The sequence below is a fragment of the Acipenser ruthenus genome, chromosome 1 (genome assembly GCF_902713425.1).
Source record: "Acipenser ruthenus chromosome 1, fAciRut3.2 maternal haplotype, whole genome shotgun sequence".
NCBI lineage: Eukaryota > Metazoa > Chordata > Actinopteri > Acipenseriformes > Acipenseridae > Acipenser > Acipenser ruthenus.
In genome coordinates, this window is record NC_081189.1 from 116,494,148 (window position 1) to 116,520,642 (window position 26,495).

At 42.3% G+C, this 26,495-nt stretch overlaps 2 protein-coding genes across 2 annotated transcripts; one reads left to right on the top strand and one right to left on the bottom strand.

Moving 5' to 3' along the window:
• Positions 1–3,560: 3,560 nt before the first annotated feature.
• Positions 3,561–7,735, bottom strand: LOC117420870 (neuropeptide-like protein C4orf48 homolog). Its single transcript, XM_059034537.1, has 4 exons — positions 7,595–7,735; positions 7,074–7,252; positions 6,523–6,611; positions 3,561–4,501 (listed from the first exon to the last, which is right to left on the bottom strand). The coding sequence occupies exons 2-4, from the start codon at positions 7,198–7,200 to the stop codon at positions 4,430–4,432; spliced, it is 288 nt and encodes a 95-aa protein (XP_058890520.1). The 5' UTR covers positions 7,201–7,252; positions 7,595–7,735; the 3' UTR covers positions 3,561–4,429.
• A 6,479-nt stretch (positions 7,736–14,214) lies between these two features.
• LOC117421000 (negative elongation factor A-like) lies at positions 14,215–26,174 on the top strand. Its single transcript, XM_034034835.3, has 11 exons — positions 14,215–14,457; positions 15,701–15,872; positions 20,823–20,984; positions 21,469–21,555; positions 21,880–22,007; positions 22,613–22,682; positions 22,959–23,047; positions 23,411–23,522; positions 24,580–24,842; positions 25,406–25,505; positions 25,957–26,174. Exons 1-11 carry the CDS (start codon positions 14,248–14,250, stop codon positions 26,139–26,141), a joined length of 1,578 nt encoding a protein of 525 aa, XP_033890726.3. The 5' UTR covers positions 14,215–14,247; the 3' UTR covers positions 26,142–26,174.
• The last annotated feature ends 321 nt before the right edge of the window (positions 26,175–26,495 follow it).

Sequence of the window (26,495 nt, forward strand, 5' to 3'; positions counted from 1 at the left end):
TCCTATAATGTTACAGATAAGCAATCTATATTGAACTACATCCTAGCTTCAACATGCTTAATGCAGTGATTCAATATTTTCTGTGACTTTTACTGTATATACTGTCGATGTTTGACCTCCAGGGTATAATCTGTTAAAGGTACTGATAGTCCTGGGTATCCACTGATCCAAAGAAGGTGATGATTATTATATTATCCAACACTGCAAGTTAACTGCATGTGTGTTGTACTATATTGTATATAGCTAGCATTTTATAAAACCAAACTGAACCAAGGTGATATTTAGTAATAACCTCAGTGAAAGTGCATCAGTACTACTGCTTACATCTTCTAAAGCAAACTGGGTTAATTAAATCCAGCAACTCAAATGCCAATTTAGCTTTTTCCTTAAATTACTGCCTGTCTGACTTTAAGTAAGTGCTGAGTGAATGCTTAAATTAGAGCAAATGTCCTCATTAGTGCTGTGACTGAAGGAGGGTCGTTAAACTCTGTTGGTGTTAGACTGTGCTGAATACCTGTTTTTAAGATGTCTTATGGGTAAGTAAAAGCATGCAGTAAGAGCTTTCAAATTCAAACACAAATCTAAATGAGTTCTTGCTCAACCAACTATATCGCTGATATTTAAATATTTGATTATGTTTTGTTCATATTCCCATAAAAAAGTGCAAAGTCAGGCAGAATTAATGCAACATGGTTAAAGGGAAACTTGATATGAATAGAAAATATCAAGAGTTAACTAATGTATTATTCCTTTTGTTTAGATTCACATAATCCTGGTGACGTTTTAAAAACAACCCTGTGGCATAAATTGAGCTCTCTTAATCATGTCAAAACTAAGCACAACAGGTAGAGCACACCAGAGATGGGAACAATGGGAACGTGCCCCCTGGACCCCTGGCCGACTAACCTTGTCCGTGTCTGTGCCTCTGATCTTGCTCCCTCCATTATGCACACTCTCAACCTGTCCCTGGACTCTGGCTTGGTTCCTGCTGCCCTGAAGCTTGCCCGAGTTACCCTGGTACTCAAAAAACCCTCCCTCGACCCGGATGACTTATTTAATTTCCATCCCATCTCCAATCTCCCTTTTCTCTCAAAAACTATCGAAAGGGCTGTAGCCAGTCAGCTGATGAAACATCTCACAGATAACAATCTGCTTGAATCTCTACAGTCTGGTTTCCGGCTGCATCACATTACTGAAACTGCTCTGCTCCGGATTGTGAATGATCTCCTGCTCAGTGCTGATGCTGGTGCTCCCTCTGTGCTTGTCCTCCTTCATCTAACAGCCGCTTTTGACACCAGAGATCATGACATTCTTCTTGACCGCCTTCAGAAGTATGCTGGGATCTCTGGAACCTGTCTCTCCTGGATGTCCTCTTACCTGTCTGGACGCATGCAATCTGTTTTCTGTGCTGGATGCAGTGGCGTTGCAAACCCAGTCAGTCACTTGTGGTGTCCCCCAAGGATCTGTTCTTGGGCCCCTTCTCTTTAATATCTACATGCTTCCCTTGGGTCACCTCATCCTCCAACAAAGCCTCATGTTTCACTGCTATGCTGACAACACCCAGCTCTACTTAAAACGACCCTGGAAGCCCCTCTGTCATGATCTGGCTCTCGGCTTGCATTCAAGACATCGAGGCCTGGATGTCTGCCAATTTTCTTCAGCTGAACGCTAGCAAATCTGAGCTCCTTCTGTAGGATCTAAAACTCAACTTAAGAATCTCAGTATAGCTGCCCTGAACCTTGGAAACTGTCTGCCTTCCCCCACAGTATGAAGCCTTGGTGTACTTCTTGACAGCAACCTCTCCTTTGATGCCCACATCTCCTCCGTGGTCAAATCTTCCTTCTACCATCTTTGAAACATCTCCAAAGTCCGTCCCTACCTTTCCCGTCCCTGTTTAGTATGGATTATAGTATAGTATAACATAGTATAGTATAGTACAGTACAGTATAGTATACAGAAGGTGGAGCTAACAGTTACATGATCTTCTGGAATGAAGAACTGGAAGACTGGGCAGTCAGCAGTGAATTTTAAACAAAATTAGAACAAACTGACTTAAGAACCATTAAGAAGCACTGCCATATCATAAATAAATAATGGAAGGGTTACAAAATAAAAAGAGAGCTATTAAGTCTTTGAGTCCATATGCACATGCTTGTTTTTTTGTTTTTTGTTTTTTTTTCTATAAATTTGGCATTCCCAAAGAAATGTTAAACATGTCAATAAAATACAAAAAAGGTACAAATCCCCATGATGATACCATTAGGCAAAACCTCTCTAAAATAACCTAGGACTTGAAAAAGAAAATTCCTCCAAGGCTAATGCAGTGACTTTATCCAGCAGACTGTATGGTATTACTACATGTGTGCAGTATTGCTTGCCCTGGCACTTTAGGATATAAAAAAAAATAGAGAGTAGAATGACGTTGCAAGAAAATCTGGATATGATGACAGCATTACTTTGTAGAAGAGAGAGAAAAAAGGTTTTTGCTCGTGCTGCAGCCCGTAAGTTCATGCATAAAACATATATCTGCATTATTGCAACATTAAAACAACTTGTGACATGAGGCTGCCCCTTGTGGTAAGGAATTAAAAACTTCTAAGGGAAAGCTTGAGTGAGCAGCAATACAACTGCAACAGGCACAGCCTTTAGACTTTGAAACAGCAGATCAGGGGTGGCCATAGTTGGCCTTTCTAACCTCCATCCAGACCCTGAAGTAGTTCACCTGTTAAACCTGGACTGGAATGGCCTATCAGGACTGGGATTGGACACCCCCTTGCAGTAAACAATAACACTTTGCTGACCTATTTATTTATTTATTTTGAGGTTCTGCTCTTGGGAACAGCATCTTACAACCTAAAATCTAGAACAGCAACCCCATTGTTAGCTAACTGCTTATAGTGTTTACCAAGTAGAGTCACGCAAGTTTTAGCACGAAGACGAGCATACCATGGTAAATGCATAGTACAACCACTAAAGAATATTGTAGTCATACTGCAAAATGACAGCAGTAAAAGTTACTTACAGCCCATTTTGGCAATACTGGCATTAGGGCACCATTATTAAGATGCAGGTCACCTGCTGTTTTTTTTTTTCTTATTCCTAATGACATAATACATTTGGATACTCAGAAGTAGAGAACTGGATACAATTCTTAAAAAGTAGAAATCACATACTGAGAGAGAGCTAATTGGACTGTTTTCCCTTTCTTAATTGGATTATTGGGGGAAATGTTGAGATTTTAGTATGAAATGGTTTAGCAGGAGCTCTTAGGGAATCTCCTTGCGGAGATGGCAGCTCTTTGTTTATTTGCACCACCGTTCACTGTCACCTGTAACTTTCATATTCACAGTACAATTAATGAACTGCTATTTTATATTGATATTACAAAGTCAACATCTATTCACCAATACAATACTGACTAATTCAATGTGGTTTTATTTGTGTTTAGAATGGGATGGGAGGGGGCTATCGTTTTCAGCCTGTAGGAACTAAATTCACATATAGACTACTGACACTGTGATAACAAAAGCATCACTGATAAATAATGAGAAACTCTGTAATACAGGTGTGTGTTTTAATACAGGTTAAACAAAAACTGATTCCAAACAGTGAAAATAATGGTCACTTTCATGTTTACCAACAGTACAAAAGCCATGGCAATAGGCAAAAACAAAGGCATTCTAAAAGCATTAAACATGTAATACTGTATTTGAGACGTTTGCAAGCCTAGTATTTTCCCCATATTTACCGCATACAGATACACACAAACAAAAAAAGCAGGAACTGCTACTGATGTTCTCCTAACTGTACCATGGGTAGTGGTGACTTTTAAATCTAAACTACAAATGGCTCTGCAGATTTTGTACACAACCCTGCATTAAATTAAAATGATCCTTCTTTTTAATGTGCTAAAGCAAGCACCTCATTTATGCACTACTTCGGCTCATTTTTTTGGATAAAAAGCGAACCATAGACTTGGAGAAGTCACACGCACGCAGGACAATCACAGCTCATACAAAGTTTGACCCATTCATACATGCTTTTATTACAGTTTTAAAGCATTAACATTGCTTTGGACAAAATAGGCAAACAGTAATGTGTTCATAGCTCCGTTTTTGAGAGCTGCAGTCATTACCACATACACAGAGCACTGGATGCTCCCAGACATGTGCAGATGTACTATTTCTAATGTTCTTGTGTTGTTAAAAATGATCTCAATATCCTGCACTAAAGTAGAAAAGCAAGCAAAGAACCAACATATACCCAATGGGAAACAGTGTAAATGTTGACAGTGTTAATAAAGGTAAGAAAGTGGATTTTGAAAAACATGGTCAGCGCTCCTTTCCATGATGTATACAGATCACTGCTGACGATTTTTATTGTTATTGTTGTTATGAGCCCAGCTGCTCATTCCCTTGAAGATGTCTGCTCAGTTGAGTGCATTGGTAGGAAAGCAATCACAGAGAGCTCTCTTCTCCGTTCTCAACAGAAGAGTTTCAGCCTGTGAACGAAGACAGTGCAAGTTCAACCTCTGGCTTTAAAAATGCCTCGATATACAGCCCTGGTTATATATCAAATGTCGTATAAAGGTGCTTCATGATACAAGCCCGAACCCACTCTCTGTGAGAGGTCAAAGCGGGTGAGTGAATCTCACTCTGCACACTATGCCTTTGATTCTTTTATATATAGTTAAATAATTAAACAGTACACCTCATTTTATTGTCACATCATTTTCATCAGATATAAACTATCTAATACAAAAGCATTTCAGGTGGCTGTATCACATCAATATTAGTGTCTACCACATATGTTTATAACCTTGCCTGACCTCCAGTGTCCTGCAAATGAAAATGTGTATATTGCTTCCATTCCTTTAAAGCCCAGTACACAGCGCCCCGCACAATGCATAGCAAAATATTAAACATTTGCTAGCTGACTAAAATCGATTAGCCGATCCTGAAAAATGGCGTCGCAATTGATAGCACAGGGTAGTGTGTACCGGTTTTAACAGTCAAGTGAGGCTCCTGTCACACTCTGTACTTGACTCTTACACATTGTTAGTAAGAGTGTAACATGTGGCCCCTCGGGACCACCCCATCGCATTACGACCTGCTTATCAAAGGCTGCTATATTATGAATCCATGATTGTTTTTAGCGTAACAATTATTTAAATACAAAATATTTTTATGTCATCATATGGCACCTACACTATGACTAGGGACCTACCTAATTCGCGATTTCAGGGAAATCGTGAAATTGAGGGGTCACCGCGAAATTCACCTCTTAGGGGCCAATGCATACAAACAAGTACGGAGAGAAAAAAAAAACTTGTTTAAATGAACTACTGCACAACGCAAGTGACGCAAACTACGTGTCTTCCTTCTGTAGATATCCCATTTTTATTCCTTAGCCGTCCCGTGTGCATTGCACTTAAGCAAAAAACGAACAAAAATGTCCACAAGTAACATTTACAAAATAAATTCTCCAAAGCAGTTAACGTTCTTGTTTAGTATTCAAATGGCAACGTTTTAATCAGCCTATCAGTGCGTCTTTACTGCTTTTATGTGATCAGACTGTAGTACTGTGCAGGAGGGGACGGGACAAGGTTGGTGCTGCACTGTTTTCATTTAGGTTGCTAAAATCTAGTTTTCAGCATTGGAGGTAAAATAGTAGAAATGGACGACAAAGAAAGCAAACTATATTTCAGCTGATGATCGTTTCAAGATATTTCCCAGATAAACTACATGCAGACTGAGGTCATTGTTTTCCATATCTTAATGTGTATTTGGAGAAAATACGATCGATCGCTATTTAGCTTCAGAATCATACATTAAACAAAAGGCTACTACAGAGGCTACTGAACAGAAAGTAAAATAAACAGCTTTCAGAAACCAAACTGCAAAGTCAGCCCAGACAAGAAGTATTCCTGTCTGCAAGTTAAATCAGTACTAAAACGATCCAGCACAGCCACCTCGCTTCAACCTGCTGTTACAGTTGTAATTTTAGACCCGAATAGCCACGTCTTCTTTGTTTTGACTCGGTACTAATAAAATAAATTATTGGATGGGACAAATAACATGACAACGAACGTGCTGCATACATTGACTTTATTAAAGTATGCCAGATGCCCGCCCTTGTGTAACCGAGTTTTTGGGCTGTTTCTAATCGATTTCCACATATGTATAACTTGGCAAAGCTTTGCCTTAACTTCCAGCAATTCAGTGGATGCAGAACGTGCAGTCTCAATGTATGGACAAGTCAACTGCAGGGGGATGCTGCATACTCGCCTTTAACAAATGCCAGCACTGTGTTATAGTAAGGAAGCAAGTACCACTATTTTTAGACTTTATAGTGTTCTGAAATACTGTCTACTTAGGTTTATTTAATGTTTAAACATGTCCGCAAAATCCTAATTTTATTCCGCAACATACCCGTGAAAAATACGTAAATTTACCTCGATTTAAGTAGACCCCTAAGTATGACACTAAAATAAATACATATTATAAATAAATAAATATTTACCCTTGAGTCAAGGTTAAACGCCGTCTTCTTTAAATCCTGCAACGCCCTCTGCATGAATTCAAACGCATGACAGTCCACACAGGGGCGACCTGAAGGTTGAGAGACATTCTGTCGTAAGCATGCTTGTGACCCAAAAAATCAAATAAATCATTTTCTGCTACTTGTTTTAAACCTCCGAATTTCTAATTTTCTAATTCCCTTTTCAATTAAATACTGTACATAGCTTCTGCACAAATGACGAAATTAATGACTTTAAAAATGAGTTTCATTTATATATTTATATGTATCATATATTTTATTTTTCAGATGAAAAACTTTTTTGAGAGACTGGGAGGGTATTAACACATTGTTGTAACATTTTATACAATTATTATTATTGTTATTATTATTAGTCGTAGTCGCAGTACAGTGTAAATCATATATAATTAATAATGTAACATATCAAATGTCATGTATGTACATGTATAATATGGTGCAGCTTCTTTAGTGTTTTACTGCCAGGAAGGTCATGCTTAATGTTAAGATGGAAAGTAAAATAATATTGTACTGACTCTCAGCTGGAATGACGGTACCAGGCTCTTGATTCGCATCAATCGGCCTCGCCCAGATTAATCCCAGGACAAAAATGGTAAGCACCACAATGCACATAGACTGGGTGATACAAGTCGCCGACATCATTCTTTCTGTTGTTGTTTTTTTTGTTTGTTTGTTTGTTTTTAGCTCCGTTCTACTGCAATTTAAAAATGGAGAAAAGAGTGACAAAGAAAAAACACGTCGATCATATTTTATCACACCAAGTTACGTAAATGCCAAAAAAAATAACGACAAATCACGCCATAAGAAACAAAAAAGTTAAAGGTATAAGAAATGTAATAATGACAAACTATAATAATGTAATCAGCAACGACCACAGTTTAATAAAAAACAAACCAAAAAAAAACAAAAAACGGTGATGCTAAATATAGAAACGATAACTAAGCCTTACATTTGCAATCCCTCCACGGGTTTACATGGTAATACAGTCTTAAGCGTACGTTACCTTTACATAAATAAAAGTGATAATATTACCTACCCTTTTTTTCACACGGAAAAACACACAACTGGTCGCCGCCTCTCTGCTTGTTCTCTGTCAAAGAAAATGTTCTGACTGACGTGAGCGGGATCGAATCATTGCGGTCCCCTGTGCTGTGCAGAGAACAAGGTGGGCGGTAAATTGTCCTTTTCAACAGACACCATAGAATTACATATCATCAGATAGACAAAGATAGGATATATTCGACTGAGATGCCATTTAACGTACAGAGAATGAATTCCTTAATTTATTATGTCATTGGGCTAATTTCCAGTCAAGCAGTTGGAGCAGTACCACTGTATCAAGTGTTGTGACAAATAGCGTCTGCTGGCAGTATTTGGCATACATATTAATGTGTGTAGTCACGTGAGTATGCAAAAATAGTTCTCACTGACATTGTTTTAGAAATATATTTACTCCGGTAGGGGTCCTGATGAAATCAGACAGATACAAGATCACTGGGGAAAAGGGAATAACAGCCTGTATTTATTGGGAATACATAAATAGAGGGGGAAAGAGCTGGGGTGCACCGCGTGGACTCCTGCATCGCCGACCGGAACGCCAGAAGGGCCAAAGGTAGATGCTAGTCCCAATCCCGCTGGTCCACAGCATGAGCTGGACAGCGAGCGTCTGGTGTGAACTGCTCAACCATACCATCACTCTGTGAGTGAAGGGGGGGGGGGGGGGCGGGTCTAATGGATGCCCAGCCTCTTGCACAGCTATGTCGCCTGGTCGCTATGCAGCTCTTCAGGCATCCCGAACCGGCAGAACATGCCCTCCAGGAAGGCAGTAGCAACGGTGGTCGTACACTGGTCCAGCAGGGCGTAAGCCTCGAGCCACTTAGAAAAGTAATCCATGGTGACCAGGACAAACTTGTTTCCCGCTGTGGACTTGGGAAAGGGGCCCAACACGTCGATGGCCACCTGTTCCAGTGGCGCGCCCACATGATAACGTTGAAGGGGGGCACGTGACTGTCCAGACGGCCCCTTCCGGGCAGTGCAGGCATCATATATGCGGACATGCGTCTCCACGTCCCCCCGGCAGTGGCCCCAATAGCAGAAAGCTCTCAACCTCTGCAAGGTCTTGGTCACCCCGAAGTGCCCAGCACCCTCAGGACTGCAGGAACCACCACCTGCCAGCGGTCCACAGATGTTGCCGGGTGGCACCACAGCCGGCAGAGTGTCCCGTCGTGCAGATTCAGCTTGTCCCATTGTCCTACAAGGCCCTTTACCTCCTTGGAGAGGGATGCCACCTCTTCCCATGTTGGCCGCCAGCCCTCGATCAGTCTCACCATGGTGGGGCCTAATTCTGAATCAGCTGTCGTAGTTCGTCGTCCGGTACTTCCCGCAGTGGCCCTTGAGCCATAGTCACGATGTTGACTCGTGCTGGGGTCACCTTGGCGGCCTCTTTTTCTTCGAGGCGGATGCAGTGCCGACATTGCGTCTGAGTTTCCATTTGGTTTGGTTGACATGCTCTGCCCACTGAGCCCGAATGGCTGCCCTTACCTCCCTCTGTTGTTCCTTGTTGAGGCCCGAGTCTGTGTAGCTGCACTTGCTGTCGTGGGAACTGCAGTCGCTCAGGTCGCTATGGGAACGGTGAGCCTGGTCGGCCATTTTGCGAGCTCCACGCAGTCCCTTTGATGCATCGGCCATTTTGTGAGCTCCAGGCGGTCCTCATGGTATGTCAGCCATTTTGTGTCTGCACACGGCTCCTCTCAGTTACCTCCCTCTTCATTGTCTCAAGCCAGGCCGGTTCGCGTTTCACTGTGACCCTCCTCCGGTTGTTCCCGTCACCTCCACCACTCCCCGGTGCGATCGTATCCCTGTCCGACTCTATAAGGTCACTTCTGGCACCAATGTAGCGTTCACTCGGGTACGGGTCCTGATAGAATCAGACGGATACAAGGTCACTGCGGAAAAGGGAATAACAGCCTGTATTTATTGGGAATACATAGAGGGGGAAAGAGCATGGGGTAAACAGAAGGATGGGGGAGGGACCATAACACACATACACACACAGACACAGAAACTCCACCGCAGTTTCTCTTGGCTCGTCTACTCGGACTCCAGTCCGGTTTCCCTTCTCACTCTCACAGTCGCTCCCATTATTCAGTCTGGTCGTCCGTCCTCTCCCTCTATCTCTCTTGCTTCCCTCAGCGGAGGCTCAAGGGGGGGTCACGCAGCCGTGAATAAGGGCCTGTGTAGCGGCTTGGCCATGATAATGGTGGTTGCTGGGTGGTTCTCTCTCTGTGTTGACCTCTGGTTATTTGTCACGTTGTCTCCTTCTCCCCCTCGTATCGAGCCTGCAGCCCTTATATACCGTCCCACCCCCTCTTGCTTCTGAGAATCCGGTTGACAGAGACCTCTCAGTAGTCCTCGCCTCCTGTCCATCACAGAGGTCCTCCGAGGGTCTTAAAGGGGCCGCCAGCTCTTCTGAGGTTGTTACAATATATTGCAGCGGCAGGTACAAGCAGACCGGCTTTGCCTGTGGCTGTATTGCATTCCGGAACTGTTAACTTGTTGGACTTGATTGCTTGCACCATGCGGCATAGCGACAGACATCTTGGTAAGGGAAAACAGTGTTAGTGCTGCAGGCTCCGGAATTCTTGTCAGTCCTATTGTAAATACCTGAACAGGTAGCACTGGTATGGCTGACTACAGGGGCGGGGCTTGGAGTACTTAAGGGAAGCTCTGTTTCAGGGTTCTGGTGGGGAAAGGAGACCGGAACGAGGGTGAACGGATTGTTTTTAAATCCTGTGCTGTTTTACAGAACATTGTTACCTGGATACAGACCAGTCTGAAGGGGGTTCCCCTGCACTGTGACCAGGAAAACTCCGGCAAGCCCTTTAACAGGACGGACTGTGGATTACAAAAACCCTGTTCCCCATTGTGAAAAAAAACCCCTTCACTGTAAATAAATGTGCACTGACGTGCTTAAAACCTGGACTTGGTTGTTGTTGTTACGTTCTTTCCTGATACCCAGCTACCAGTGAAACCACGTACCTGGGTCTTACCTGGGTTGACCCGGGTCACAGCGACCCACCTCAGGATGTGGGTTAACATACTTTGACCCGGGTTGAGCAAGATAAAATGCATGACAGACATTTGTGAGCCGACGCAATAACAAACAGCCATGCCTGCGTGAAGATTTCACTTCCGCAAGGCACTTTTCTGTTTATTCTGTTTAGCCATAGTTTTGTTGATTAAGACACACAGTAAATTATTGTGTGGCTTGTCCTTATTATAAGTTCTAGTTTAAGAAGAATGTTGAAGCTGTCCTACTCCGATTTCCTGACATCTTTACACTAGGCCAGCTCTGCACTAGCCTGCTGAACACAAAGTACAAACCTAACCCCTCTTCCTAAATACAAGAAAGGCACTGTATGTAATTGAGCTTGGGCAGACACTATTGTAATATATAGCAATATATATAAGGTGACCATATGGCTCCATGTTCAGCGGGACAGTTTGGGACAGTTTGGAAAGCAGTAGTGATTCAAGGAAATGCATGCACATGGATTAGGGAGTGGTTAACATGTAGAAAACAGAAAGTACTGATTAGAGGAGAAACTTCAAAATGGAGCGAGGTAACCAGTGGTGTACCACAGGGATCAGTATTAGGTCCTCTGCTATTCCTAATCTACATTAATGATTTAGACTCTGGTATAGTAAGCAAACTTGTTAAATTTGCAGACGACACAAAAATAGGAGGAATGGCAAACACTGTTGCAGCAGTAAAGGTCATTCAAAATGATCTACACAGCATTCAGAACTGGGCAGACACATGGCAAATGACATTTAATAGAGCAAAGTGTAAGGTACTGCACGCAGGCAATACAAATGTGCATTATAAATATCATATGGGAGATATTGAAATTGAAGAAGGAATCTATGAAAAAGACCTAGGAGTTTATGTTGACTCAGAAATGTCTTCATCTAGACAATGTGGGGAAGCTATAAAAGGCCAACAAGATGCTCGGATATATTGTGAAAAGTGTTGAATTTAAATCAAGGGAAGTAATGTTAAAACTTTACAATGCATTAGTAAGACCTCACCTAGAATATTGTGGTCAGTTCTGGTCACCTTGTTACAAAAAGGATATTGCTGCTCTAGAAAGAGTGCAAAGAAGAGCAATCAGAATTATCCCGGGTTTAAAAGGCATGTCGTATGCAGACAGGCTAAAAGAATTGAATCTATTCAGTCTTGAACAAAGAAGACTATGCAGTGATCTGATTCAAGCATTCAAAATTCTAAAAGGTATTGACAATGTCGACCCAGGGGACTTTTTCAACCTGAAAAAAGAAACAAGGACCAGGGGAGATTAGATAAAGGGGCATTCAGAACAGAAAATAGGAGGCACTTTTTTACACAGAGAATTTTGAGGGTCTGGAACCAACTCCCCAGTAATGTTGTTGAAGCTGACACCCTGGGGTCCTTCAAGAAGCTCCTTGATGAGATTCTGGGATCAATAAGCTACTAACAACCAAACGAGCAAGATGGGCCGAATGGCCTCCTCTCGTTTGTAAACTTTCTTATGTTCTTATGTCATACATTTAATGAAGCATATCGTTTAGTGTCGTTTTTAGGGTAACAAATGATAGAATTGTTGTTGTTGAAATAAAACAATTTCGTCGTCTTCTTATTACAATTAAATTATATATATATATATATATATATATATATATATATATATATATATATATATATATATATATATATATATATACAGACGTGCTCAAATTTGTTGGTACCCTTACAGCTCATTGAAATAATGCTTCATTCCTCCTGAAAAGTGATGAAATTAAAAGCTATTTTATCATGTATACTTGCATGCCTTTGGTATGTCATAGAATAAAGCAAAGAAGCTGTGAAAAGAGATGAATTATTGCTTATTCTACAAAGATATTCTAAAATGGCCTGGACACATTTGTTGGTACCCCTTAGAAAAGATAATAAATCATTGGATTATAGTGATATTTCAAACTAATTAGTTTCTTTAATTAGTATCACACATGTCTCCAATCTTGTAATCAGTCATTCAGCCTATTTAAATGGAGATAAGTCGTCACTGTGCTGTTTGGTATCATTGTGTGCACCACACTGAACATGGACCAGAGAAAGCAAAGGAGAGAGTTGTCTGAGGAGATCAGAAAGAAAATAATAGACAAGCATGGTAAAGGTAAAGGCTACAAGACCATCTCCAAGCAGCTTGATGTTCCTGTGACAACAGTTGCAAATATTATTAAGAAGTTTAAGGTCCATGGAACTGTAGCCAAACTCCCTGGGTGCGGCCGCAAGAGGAAAATCGACCCCAGATTGAACAGAAGGATAGTGCGAATGGTAGAAAAAGAACCAAGGATAACTGCCAAAGAGATACAAGCTGAACTCCAAGGTGAAGGTACGTCAGTTTCTGATCGCACCATCCGTAGCTTTTTGAGCGAAAGTGGGCTCCATGGAAGAAGACCCAGGAGGACTCCACTTTTGACAGAAAAACATAAAAAGCCAGACTGGAATTTGCTAAAATGCATATTGACAAGCCACAATCCTTCTGGGAGAATGTCCTTTGGACAGATGAGTCAAAACTGGAGATTTTTGGCAGGTCACATCAGCTCTATGTTCACAGACGAAAAAATGAAGCTTTCAAAGAAAAGAACACCATACCTACAGTGAAACATGGAGGAGGCTCGGTTATATTTTGGGGCTGCTTTGCTGCGCCTGGCACAGGGTGCCTTGAATCTGTGCAGGGCACAATGAAATCTCAAGACTATCGAGGCATTCTGGAGCGAAACGTACTGCCCAGTGTCAGAAAGCTCTGTCTCAGTCGCAGGTCATGGGTCCTCCAACAGGATAATGACCCAAAACACACAGCTAAAAGCACCCAAGAATGGATAAGAACAAAACATTGGACTATTCTGAAGTGGCCTTCTATGAGTCCTGATCTGAATCCTATCGAACATCTATGGAAAGAGCTGAATCTTGCTGTCTGGAGAAGGCACCCATCAGACCTGAGACAGCTGGAGCAGTTTGCTCAGGAAGAGTGGGCCAAACTACCTGTTAACAGGTGCAGAAGTCTCATTGAGAGCTACAGAAAACATTTGATTGCAGTGATTGCCTCTAAAGGTTGTGCAACAAAATATTAGGTTAGCGGTCCCATCATTTTTGTCCATGCCATTTTCATTTGTTTTATTATTTACAATATTATGTTGAATAAAAAATCAAAAGCAAAGTCTGATTTCTATTAAATATGGAATAAACAATGGTGGATGCCAATTACTTTTGTCAGTTTCAAGTTATTTCAGAGAAAATTGTGCATTCTTCGTTTTTTGTGGAGGGGTACCAACAAATTTGAGCACGTCTGTATATATACACACACACACACACACACACAGTAGATGCCGCTTATTAACAACTTCTCGGTTATGTATATATTTTCAGAATTAAAAATAAATAAATCCACTACTTCTGTAATAAAAGGCTGTATCGATTTAAACTTCTCAAACAGCAACACCGTAAAACGCTTTTCTTTTATGCCCACAGAAGGGTGACGCCATCTTGCAGTACGGAAGCGTGAGGCGCATGGGGGTCCTGACTGTTGTGTATTTTCTTAGGTGGCCTCTTAAAATGCCCGAACACTATGTCTTCTTTTTTGCAAGATGGCGTCGATGAGGGAGAGCGATACTGGCCTGTGGCTCCACAACAAGCTGGGATCAACAGACGAGCTGTGGGCTCCTTCAAGCATCGCCTCTCTGCTCACGGTCAACGTCATTGACAACGTCCGCCTGTGTTTCTCGGGCTTGTCGCTGCCTGTGAAGCTCAAGCTGCTGCTGGGGATGCTGCATCTCCCGAGACGGACAGTGGATGAGGTGGGTCTGTGTGCGCGGTACATAAACAACAGAGCTGCACACTGCGCGGTTACTGGGCGGGATGTCTCTAAACACAACAGAATACGTATGACTGCCTCCTGTTTACTAAATTGTACGTAGTTTGCTACAACAGTTTGTTCCTGGGGTTCTTTTTTTGAACGAGCAAACAAATCCGTGCAAATTATTTCAATAAAATACGCATAACTGTTAAGTGTGTCGTTTTGTAAATCGTGTTTTCTTGCAGTCGTGTGTAAATGCTTAGGTTAGCTGCAGCTGTGACTGCATGTACAGACGCACTGTACGGTTAAGTTTACCGCCTCTGAGAAGGTTGATGTATTAATTAACTCAACTGTAGTTTTTTTGGTTTTGTTTTCAGTCTCGCCACTGCTGGTCTGTTAATTAATCTGCATCGGGGTCTTTACCTTTGCAGCAAGGGCGAGGTACACAAATAGATACATATTTTTATTTTTTCCCAAATAAAGTCGTCCATTAAAAAAAATATATATTTGCAGCGGGCTTGGGGTAATTAACCTGATTTTGAATAGGTATCACAAACGTAATCAAACAAAGTCCCCAAACCGCCACAACCAACAAACGGCTCTCTCTGGGACGACTTCAGTGTTCCACAGACAGAGAATAGCAGCGTCGCTCTCCGGAGTTTTGGGGTAACCCAGTTTCTTATTCGTCCTTATCACCGCAATTTGATACGGTGTCCCCTGAATATTACCTTAGCAGTATTCGGTTTTGATGATTTGTGATGACGTATTATACTGAAAAATGATTTTATCTGACAGTAATCTAAATCTAAAACCACTGCTGCCCAAAAGATGGGCGTGTTAAATTGTGTTACACTGTTTTTTTTTTTTTTTTTTTTTTTTTTTAATAAAACCTAATAAAAACCTGTTCCTGGTGCATTCTGTTCTGAATTCCACCATTTCTTATCACAGTAAGTATTTAAATATTGGGTTCAGTGTGGGACATAAGAGAGTTCAACTCATTTTATACCCACTGTGGAAGCATAGCCCTGATGAAAGAGATATAATGATGGCGTGCCAGCCATACTTAGTTACATATTTTAACATTTAGTTTTATGAGAACCACTAGGTTGTGACATTTGTCACACGAGTTTTTGAGAGTTTCAGAATCGACACAAGTTTTTGAGAGTTTCAGAATGGGTATGTATGAAAGTGCCTGTCATTATTTTAATGTATGTCAGACTTGTTAACCTAGCATCTCATTTCAGATGAAGGAGGCGTTGTCTGAAATAATCCAACTGGCCACCTTGGACACGGAGCCCTGGGTGCTGATGGTGGCTGATATCCTAAAGTGTTTCCCCGAGACGGGCTCTCTCAATCTAGACCTGGAGGAGCAGAACCCCAATGTGCAGGACATCTTGGGCGAGCTCAGAGAGAAAGGCAAGAGCTCAGTACACCACCGTCAACTTTTACATTGCAGCTTTTCAAAGGTCCATAAGTCAGGGTTGGGATCAATTCCTGGTTTTTAATTTCAATTCTATTTCCAATATCAATTCCCAGTTCCAATTCCTTTGATGGAATTGATATTTTAGAAAGATTATTGTTCAACAGCGTTGATTTGAAGCCATTTGAATTCACTAACAGTGACTTAAATTGAAGTAATTTGTTGCCACTGTGAGAAGCTCATTTTAACAGAATCCTGCTAATTGCAATTTTGATCAATGATGTGTTGGAATTGATTAAAAGAGAATGAGGATTGGAATTGGGAATTGATTTTAAAAAGGAAATGGAATTGGAGTTGAAAAACAGGAATTGACCTCAACCCTGATCACAGTTCCCAAATCCTGTCCTACTCTATTGCTGCATTAGTTTCCATTTGCACCATTGTGTGTATTCAGTACATAACTATATTCTAGGTCCGTTTCTGTTATGGGTAGCGTGCAATAAAAATGAACGCCTCTGTGGCAGAAATTTTACAGAGCTGTCACTGCCATCTTGAGAGCATTTGAGGTACAGATTTCATATTTACAGTTACATAATAATGCAGGCTAAATGCATTAACTGACCATTTATAAAGCTGCCATATGTGATGTTATTTGAAATATTTTTTTGAGATTCAGTTTACAGCCATCTTTATTTCAATATCTTTTTTATTACTGCCTTTGATATATTGGAGCAATTCAACTGATCTAAACATTGCTGGATCTAAATCTTTTAAATTACTAAATAGGACCCTCTTTGTATTACTATGTATTTTTATAGACAAAAACGCACTGATAGACTTTGTGTAAGGAAACTAAATTAGGTCAGATTGTTTTGTGAGTTGTAGTAGTATATGGAGGGAGTCTGAGAGAAAAAATGACAGCAAAGTTTGGTGCTTCTTTCATTTGTTTGGTGTGCAAGGTAATCAAACATGCAATCTTCAGGTGTGAAAAAGTTATGCCCCCCCCCCCCAGTTAACTCAACCCAATTAAAGGGATAATTAGTGTCAGCTGTTTGACTACTTTGGATAACAACCAGGCCTGATTTGGGCCAGCCCTGCCCAAATTAAATCTGACTAACTTTGGCCCTTACCATCAATGTGAAGTTGTCAGCACACAGGTTCTAGAGGAACATCATGCCTTCCCAGGAGTGGCCGTCCTGCCAAAATCTCTCCAAGAGCAAGGCGTAAAATCGCCCAGGAAGTCACAAAGAACCCTAGAACAACATCCAGGGATCTGCAGGCCTCTCTCGGCTTGGCTAAGGTCAGTGTTCGTGACTCCACCATCAAAAAGACACTGGGCAAAAATGGGATTCATGGCAGAGTAGCAAGGCGGAAACCATTGCTCACTAAGAAGAACATGAATGCTTGTCTCAAGTTTGCCAAAAAGCACCTGGATGATCAAGAGTTCTGAACAATGTTCTATGGACAGATGAGTCATAAGTGGAACTTTTTGGCTGACATGGGCCCTGTTATGTCTGGCGAAAACCAAACACTGCATTCCACAGTAAGAACCTCATACCAACGGTCAAGCATGGTAGTGGTAGTGTCATGGTTTGGGGATGCTTTGCTGCATCAGGACCTGGACGCCTTGCCATCATTGAAGGAACCATGAATTCTGCTCTGTATCAGAGAATTCTCTGATACAGAGCAGAATTCAGGGGGGTGACCCTCTCTGTCACCCCCCCTGGACCTCTCTGATCACTATTTCATCTCTTTTTCTCTGTCTCTCCCTCCTACCCCCACTATCACCTCTCGCCGTAACCTCCGCTCTCTCTCTCCCCCTCTGTCCTTGCCTCCACTGCTCTCTCTCACCTCCCTCCTATCGACTCCTTTTCACAACTCTCCGTAGACTCTGCTACCTCCACCCTCTTCTCCTCACTCCCCTCCTCCCTCGACTCCCTCTGTCCCCTCACCTCCCGACCTGCTCGCCCCTCCCCTCCCCTCCCCATCCCTGGCTCTCCTCTGCTCTCTGCTCGGCAAGAATCACACTGCGATCTGCTGAAAAGAAATGGAAGAGAACCAAACTCCCTGCTGCCCTAGACCTTTACCGCACTCTCCTCTCCTCCTTCTCCTCTACTCTCTCCTCTGCTAAATGTGCTTATTTCCAATCTGTAATCCAAGCCTCCACTAACAACCCACGTAAACTATTCTCTACCTTCTCCTCCCTCCTAAACCCTCCCCCCCTCCTCCTCCCTCCTCTATCTCCCCTGACGACTTTGCCTCCTTCTTCTCTTCTAAAATCTCAGATATCCGCAAACTCTTTAACACCTCTCCCTCCCCCGCACCCCCTCCTGCTCCAACCCCTACACCCACTACATCCCCTACTAACTCGCCCTCCTTCTCCACCTTCTTGCCCCTTTCAGACTCTGACCTCTCCTCCCTGCTCCAGGGTCACAAACCCACCACGTGTGCCTTGGACCCCCTCCCCACTCACCTCTTTCAAGCTGCTGCTCCTGATCTACTCCCCTTCATCTCCTCCCTCCTCAACACCTCTCTACTTTCTGGTGTCTTTCCCTCTGCCTTCAAAAAAGCCTCTATCACTCCCCTCCTCAAAAAACCTACCCTCGACCCCACCTCCCTCCAGAGCTACCGTCCTGTCTCCCTCCTACCCTTCCTCTCCAAAACCTTCGAGCGGACTGTACACCGCCAGCTCTCTGCTTTCCTGTCCAACCACTCTCTGCTTGACCCTCTCCAATCTGGCTTCCGCTCTGCCCACTCCACTGAAACCGCCCTCCTGTCTGTCACCAACTCACTTAAGTGTGCCCGAGCTGCCTCTCTCTCCTCTGTCCTAATTCTGCTCGACCTCTCTGCTGCCTTTGACACTGTTGATCACTCTATTCTACTATCATCTCTTGCTGACCTGGGGATCTCTGGCACTACTCTGGCCTGGTTCTCCTCCTACCTCTCCAACCGCACTTACCAGGTAACCTGGCGTGGAGCAACCTCCACACCTCACCCTCTCTTAACTGGAGTCCCCCAAGGGTCAGTCTTGGGTCCTCTCCTGTTCTCTCTCTAAACCCGCTCCCTGGGCCCCCTCATCGCATCCTATGGTTTCTCATACCATTTCTATGCTGATGATGCTCAGATTTTCCTCTCCTTCCCCACCTCTGACTCCACCATCTCCTCCCGTATCTCTACCTGTCTGTCTGCTATTTCCTCCTGGATGCACTCGCATCACCTCAAACTCAACCTCTCTAAATCTGACCTCCTTTTCTTTCCCTCCTCCTCCCCCTCCTCTGATCTCTCTATCTCTGTTCCTCTGGAATCTACCACACTCTCTCCCTCTTCCTCAGCTAAGAACCTTGGAGTCACCCTGGACCCCTGGCTCTCTTATTCCCAGCACATCTCCACTCTAGCACGCACTTGCCGATTCTTCCTGAGCAACATCCGAAGAATCCGACCCTTCCTCACCAACTATGCTACCCAGCTCCTGGTCCAGGCCCTGGTACTCTCCCGCCTAGACTACTGCAACTCCCTCCTGGCTGGCCTCCCTGCGTCCGCCACCCGTCCGCCCCAGCTGCTGCCCGCCTGGTGTTCTCTCTGCCTCGCTTCGCCCACGCTACTCCACTACTCCGCTCGCTCCACTGGCTCCCGATCACCGCTCGCATCCAGTTCAAGACTCTTGTACTAGCCTACAGATGCCTTGACCAGACTGCACCCAGCTACCTCCAGACCCTCATCTCTCCCTACACCCCCACTCGACCTCTCCGCTCCGCCTGCACTAGAAGACTAGCTCTACCTCTGCTACGCTCCCCTGCCTCCAGAGCCCGCTCCTTCTCCACCCTTGCTCCGCAGTGGTGGAATGACCTTCTAACAGATGTCAGGACTGCCCAGTCCCTGACCACATTCCGGCGCATCCTTAAGACTCACCTCTTCAAAGAGCACCTGTAGAACTCCTCTGTTTGTATCCTGGGACACTATCACCCTTCATGTAAATGTGCTTTATTTTGCTCTTATCTGCCCCTATTTTACTGCATTTAATCCTGTACTTCAGAATACTGTAATCTGCCAAGTGTTTAACCTGCAGTACTTTGTATTTAATCATATCCTGATGTAACTATCACTATTTAATCATACCCTGATGTAACTATCACTATTATCTGCTGTATTATTGAATTGTGGTTTGTCACACTTATACTTTGCTTGAACAAAAGTTATTGTATTTCTTGCTCTTATTGTATTACCTGTATTGTAACACTTGAAATGTATTTGCTTACGATTGTAAGTCGCCCTGGATAAGGGCGTCTGCTAAGAAATAAATAATAATAATAATAATAATAATAATAATTCTACAGGAGAATGTCAGGCCATCCGTCCGTGAGCTGAAGCTGAAGCGCAGCAGGGTCATGCAGCAAGACAATGATCCGAAACACACAAGCAAGTCTACATCAGAATGGTTGAAGAAATTTAAAGTTTTGGAAAGGCCTAGTCAAATTCCAGACCTAAACCCCATTGAGATGTTGTGGCAGGACCTGAAACGAGCAGTTCATGCTTGAAAACCCACAAATGTCACTGAGTTGAAGCAGTGGAGTGGGCCAAAATTCCTCCACGGTGCTGTGAGAGACTAATCAAGAACTACAGGAAGTGTTTGGTTGCAGTTATTGCTGCTAAAGGTGGCGTAACCAGTTATTGAGTCTAAAGGGGCGATTTACTTTTTCACACGGGGGGCATTGGGTGTTGCATAATTTTCTTTAAAAAATAAATGAAATATGTATCACATTTTTGTGTTATTTGTTCACTCAGGGTCCCTTTGATCTAATATTAGGTTTTGGTTGAAGATCTGATAACATTCAGTGTCAAAAATATGCAAAAATGCAGAAAATCAGTCAGGGGCAAATACTTTTTCACGGCACAAACAAACAAACAACTGGAGAAACCCATTTTAAAACCTTACTTTTTGTTTCCAGTCAGTGAATGTGAGTCTTCTGCGATGTTGCCGCTGGAGTGCCAGTACCTTAATAAAAATGCCCTCACAACTCTTGTCGGACCACTCACCCCTCCAGTGAAGCACTTTCAACTGAAGAGGAAACCCAAAAGTGCCACCCTCAGGGCAGAGCTGTTACAAAAATGTAAGTGTATTGGACTTGTTGCCCCATTTTTCAAGTGCTGTAGAAGAACTAGTTCTCTTGATTGGATTTGATTGTGGCAGTTATACAAGGGCAGTCATTTTACAAAATCAAAGCTTCATATCGCAAGAGAAGATTTGAGATAGTAACTTCATATTGTTCTATGAAAATTCATCTGTTATATATTTTATCACATTTAATATCTGGAGGTATTTACACGTGTGGCATATAGTCACTGTGTTTCACCAATATGTCTCAAAAGCACAATCCTTTATTCCAACCTTTTATTTAATCCGCCCACTGTATAATCATCAAACTTTACAAATGATATAATTTTGATTTAAGGTAGTGGACAAAATCCTTTTGCCCCTATGGCTCTGACTTTTAAGGTTTATTGACTGTTCAGTAAAACAAATACATTCAGGTTCAAACGTTTGTTTCCAGATCCTACTGTAATAAAGGGTTCTTTATTTGTTTCACGCTACAGCCACAGAAACTGCTCAACAGCTTAAGAAGACTGCTGGAGTGCCTTTTCATGCCAAAGGGAGGGGCTTGGTCAAGAAAATTGATACAAGTAAGTATAACAAGAGGCACCTGCTGATTTTAAACGAAAAAAGGAAGAAATCCTTTCTTAGTGGAATGAATGACATAAAATACCTTGCTATGCATTTTAATAGAAGTATTAAGGTCCTAGAGATCATCAGGATTAAAGCTTAGTTCAGGGTGTTTACAATTATTTACAGATTTGTATACAATTATAAAATTGTTTTGTTTTATAGCTAAACTTTCAAAAAGTGTATGCTTCTAACATTTCTCCTTTCCTTTACGTGAATCCCGGTAGACCCTGCAAGTTTAGCATGTCCTTATCCACTGATCTGGTTTGTTTTTTCATCTGCAGCACCCCTCAAAGGTATACCAAAAGCTCCATTCAGGAGCCCCACAACTCCCAGTGTGTTCAGCCCCACAACCAACAGACCGCCCATTGCGCCCCCTAGAACCCCTCTGCGCAAGGAGCGCGGAGTCAAGGTAAGATAAACCCTTATTTTAGTTTGCATGTACACTTACCATTTTAATCACAATATACATTAGTACGAAACTAAACAAAACTTAATCTTAAACAAAAAAACTTTAATAAAGTCTTGGCTCTTTTTCTTGGTGAAAAAAAGCCAGCTACTTACAAATTCAGATTTTATAGTTTAGACGTTAGATATGTTGCATTGCTCAGTAAACATTACATTCTTATTGTTGTTGTTGTTGTTGTTGTTATTATTAATTAGTAATTTAGCAGACACTTTTATCCAAAGCGACTTAGAGACTAGGGGGTGAACAATGCATCAACAACTGCTGCTGCAGAATCACTTACAATAACATTGGTTTTGCTTCTCGACGGAGCACAAGGAGGTTAAGTGACTTGCTCAGGGTCACACACAGTGAGTAGGTCTGCTTGTGATAGTTGTTTTTCGTGACCCCCAGTTTGAGAACTCCTGGTGTAAGAACATCTCTACTGCACCTAACTAATTATGTCTCTCAGTTGTATGATCATGGTTTTTATTGGTTCTTGTCTCCTGATAGATAAACAGAGTAACAGATCAAATTCTGTGTGGAGTGTAATTTGTACTGTTTTTCCACAGTTACTAGATATCTCAGAACTGGATATGGTAGGTGCTGGTCGAGAAGCAAAGAGGAGAAGAAAAACACTGGGTAAGTACAGAAATGTTGTTTGTCCAGGTAAAGACCAGTGAAGTTAGAGAAGATTCTTATTTACAATGTTGTCTGGGAGGGATAATGCAAGTTCATATTGCTCTTCAGCACATATTACACCTATACAGTAGTACAGGAAACATCTTACACAAAAATACATTCTTTTTCTGGAAGCCACAAAGGTTGTACATTGTATTTTGTTTTAAGAGCTTCACAAACTGATTTATTGTCAGTAACACTTGTACAGTTTGAATAATTGTCTTTGTCCCTGAACAGACTCTGAAGTTGGAGACAAACCAACGAAAGAAGAAATGGTTGTTGAGAATGCGACCCCTGATTACGCTGCTGGTCTCGTCTCTACACAGGTATCGCACATCGGACCCCTGCTTTCCTCCTTTTCTTTTGCATCTTGGAAACGCCTTTGCAAGAGTCAGTTAGTGAAATAAATAATTAAGGAAATTGTTACACCTTTGAATGTTTTGCTGATAAATTTAAGTTTAATTTACAACACAAATAATTATATTAAATATAACATATATATTTTGTACACTGGAACTTATTTATACTTTAGAAACAAAGTTGCATTACTTTGGGGTTTTGCTATCAGAAGTTTTGCTGCAACCAACTTGATCATGGTACTGACAGATGTAATGTTTCTGTGTATGTTACTGGCATACCTTCACTGACCAGTTTCCACCATTCTATACGTCTTCCGTTGCTTCCTACAGAAACTCGGTGCTTTAAACAACGAGAGTGCATTACCCTCTACAAGTTATTTGCCCGCAACTCCTAGTATGGTACCATCATCTTCATACATTCCCAGCTCGGAAACACAGCAGGGTGAGTATTAAAAAGTTGCAAATGGAATGTGATAGTTTGCTTGTCTTTCTTTTCTTTCCTACCTAATACAACATGTAAATATTTGCTGATGGTTTGTCTAACAGCTATTAGTGGACGGTAAATATGGTGGAGAAGACATCTGTTCAAAGTTAGAAACCCTCACTTGTCCTGTGCCAGGTCTTGGATTTCAAAACTACCCTTGTTCAGGTACATTATTGAAATGACCAGGTGCCAACAATCAGGCCCCTGCTGAATCTCCTGTGAACTGATTGCACTTGTCATTCACAGCATGAGTAAGTCTTCCTTGAGATTGTAGGTTTACCATTAGGAGTTGTTCATGCAGCTGTAGGAGTGGAAACTTTTTTTTTTATTTTTTTTTTAATGGGTCTAATTGCACTAACTTGTGATCATATAATTGGGATTCTTAATTGAGGGTAGTTCTAAAGCCTGACAAGTGTGTCTTTCTAATGCATAGATCATATGTATTAGGGGTGGGTTAGAGTACTCTAAATAATTAGAATTACTTGAGCACTAATTTATAACTTGAGTACTCAAACAAATGTAAATAATATCTCTTCATGAATGGAAGATCACAGTTCTTTTTTACAGTTTTGTATGTACATATGTTTACACAGTAGTTTCTTTTTGAAATGTTTATTTTATTATAGTTTTTCATTTTTTGAAGTAGTGCTTTATATGTGGTAAGTTAGAAAATAAACCCTTTTATGTTTAATTTGTTCATTTAAATGCAGTGTTTCGGCTGCGTAGATGTTTGATATGATGTGCTTGAGTAAAACTTTTGAGTTGTATCCGATAGTTATCTTTCATTTTAATATTGATGTTGTTTAAAATGTACCGTTGGAATGACTGCCCGCAGCGGTTTTAGGTAGGAGTATAACCGTGGTGGTTCTAGTGGTAATTTTTGTGGCGCATATGTAGGATAATATTGTCTGGCATTAGGTTTGACTATAAATTAAGACAGTAAATTACTTGAAATTCCCATCTCTAATATGTATAGTATTTTAAAGCACACACATGTACGTTCTTCTCTCCCCAGCCAACACAGCAGGGTCGGTCCGGGAGGCGCTACAGACCAGGCCAGAGGAGCCCACGACCCCCAACAGCACACTGCCCAGCCAGTTCAAGCAGAGGACGCCCATGTACAACAGCAGCACCAGCCCCTCAGCACCCACCTCTCCACCTGCCCCTAGCAGCACGTCGACCCCCAGCTCTCCCCCAGCTCCAGCACCACAACCCGCTGTGCAGCAACTGCAACCCCCGCCACAACAGCAGCAGCCCAAGAAGAGCCTGTCCCTCACTGTAAGTACCACACCGTACCCAAACACAGCCTGTACCGCACATCATCCAAACACAGCCTGTACCGCACTGTACCCAAACACAGCCTGTACCGCACTGTACCCAAACACAGCCTGTACCGCACTGTACCCAAACACAGCCTGTACCGCACTGTACCCAAACACAGCCTGTACCGCACAGCATCCAAACACAGCCTGTACCGCACTGTACCCAAACACAGCCTGTACCGCACTGTACCCAAACACAGCCTGTACCGCACAGCCTGTACCGCACTGCACCCAAAGACAGCCTGTACCGCACTGCACCCAAAGACAGCCTGTACCGCACTGCACCCAAAGACAGCCTGTACCGCACTGCACCCAAAGACAGCCTCTACCGCACTGCACCCAAAGACAGCCTGTACCGCACTGCACCCAAACACTGCCCCTCGCTGTAAGTACAACACAATTATACATTTTGTGGTACATGTCATTGTCAACAACAGACAGATCATGCTGATTTAAGACCATACAACCGAATTGCTTGGTTCATTTGGGAGAGGTAATTTTTAACTGTCCCTTCCACAGAGAGAACAGATGTACGCTGCACAAGAAATGTTCAAGACGGCTAACAAGGTTACAAGACCGGAGAAGGCCCTGATACTGGGGTTCATGGCTGGATCTCGAGGTATGTCAATGAATCCGTCAGTGCTAGACTTTGTAAAGCGTATTTTATTTGTAAACTATGTGCTGTGGCCTCCAGTTAGGGGACCTACGTTAATTGTAATAAACTTAAGCTGCTGCAACTCTGGTGTAGTTTTTTTATTTATTCTCATTTAGTTTTTTACTACCAGTTGCTATTAACATTTACACATGTTTCTTGAGCAAATGTTTGTTTTATGTTTTTATTAAAAAAAAAAAAAAAAAAAATGAACAGTCTCTTAAAACAGAGGTTGTGGCATGCAGTACCAGGTTGTCCACAAGGTGTCTCTATACTATAGCAAATCCAGAAAGGCAGGCCAACAAGAGTCTTCACTGTATTGTCCTTAAACATACATGCTGTTAAAAAAAATATCAATTAATCATTTTTATTTTATTTCACATGTTGTACTTTTTTTTTTTTTTCTTGTCTGCTACAGAAAACCCTTGTCCAGAGCAGGGCGACGTCATTCAGATTAAGCTGAGCGAGCACACTGAAGTTTTACCAAAGGCAGACGGCACTGGCAGCACCACCATGCTTGTCGACACAGTTTTTGAGATGAACTATTCCACAGGCCAGTGGACCAGACTCAAGAAATACAAACCCATAACCAATGTGTCTTGAGTGACCTGAAAGACTTCTTTGTCCGGCGGGGGCGGGGGCGGGGGCTGGGGGGGTGGGCTTGCAGAGTGGTGGCCAGATGCAATAACAGTTTTAGTTATGTGACACGTCTAAAAGCAGTGATTACTTGCAACCAAATGGTTCTGGGCTTCAGTCCTGAGGTTTCAACAGATTTTTGTTTTTCTTTTTTTATGATAGCTGTGTTTTGATTTACCTGAAGCAATCTCTGTAGATATAAATTGTTTAAAGAGGGATGTCTCTCTTCATGTGAACTGGAAAACAATACAGATTTTAAACAAATATTTGAAACAAAACGCTGTACTGGTGCCTGTATCCGATGACTAGAGCTGAGAACCA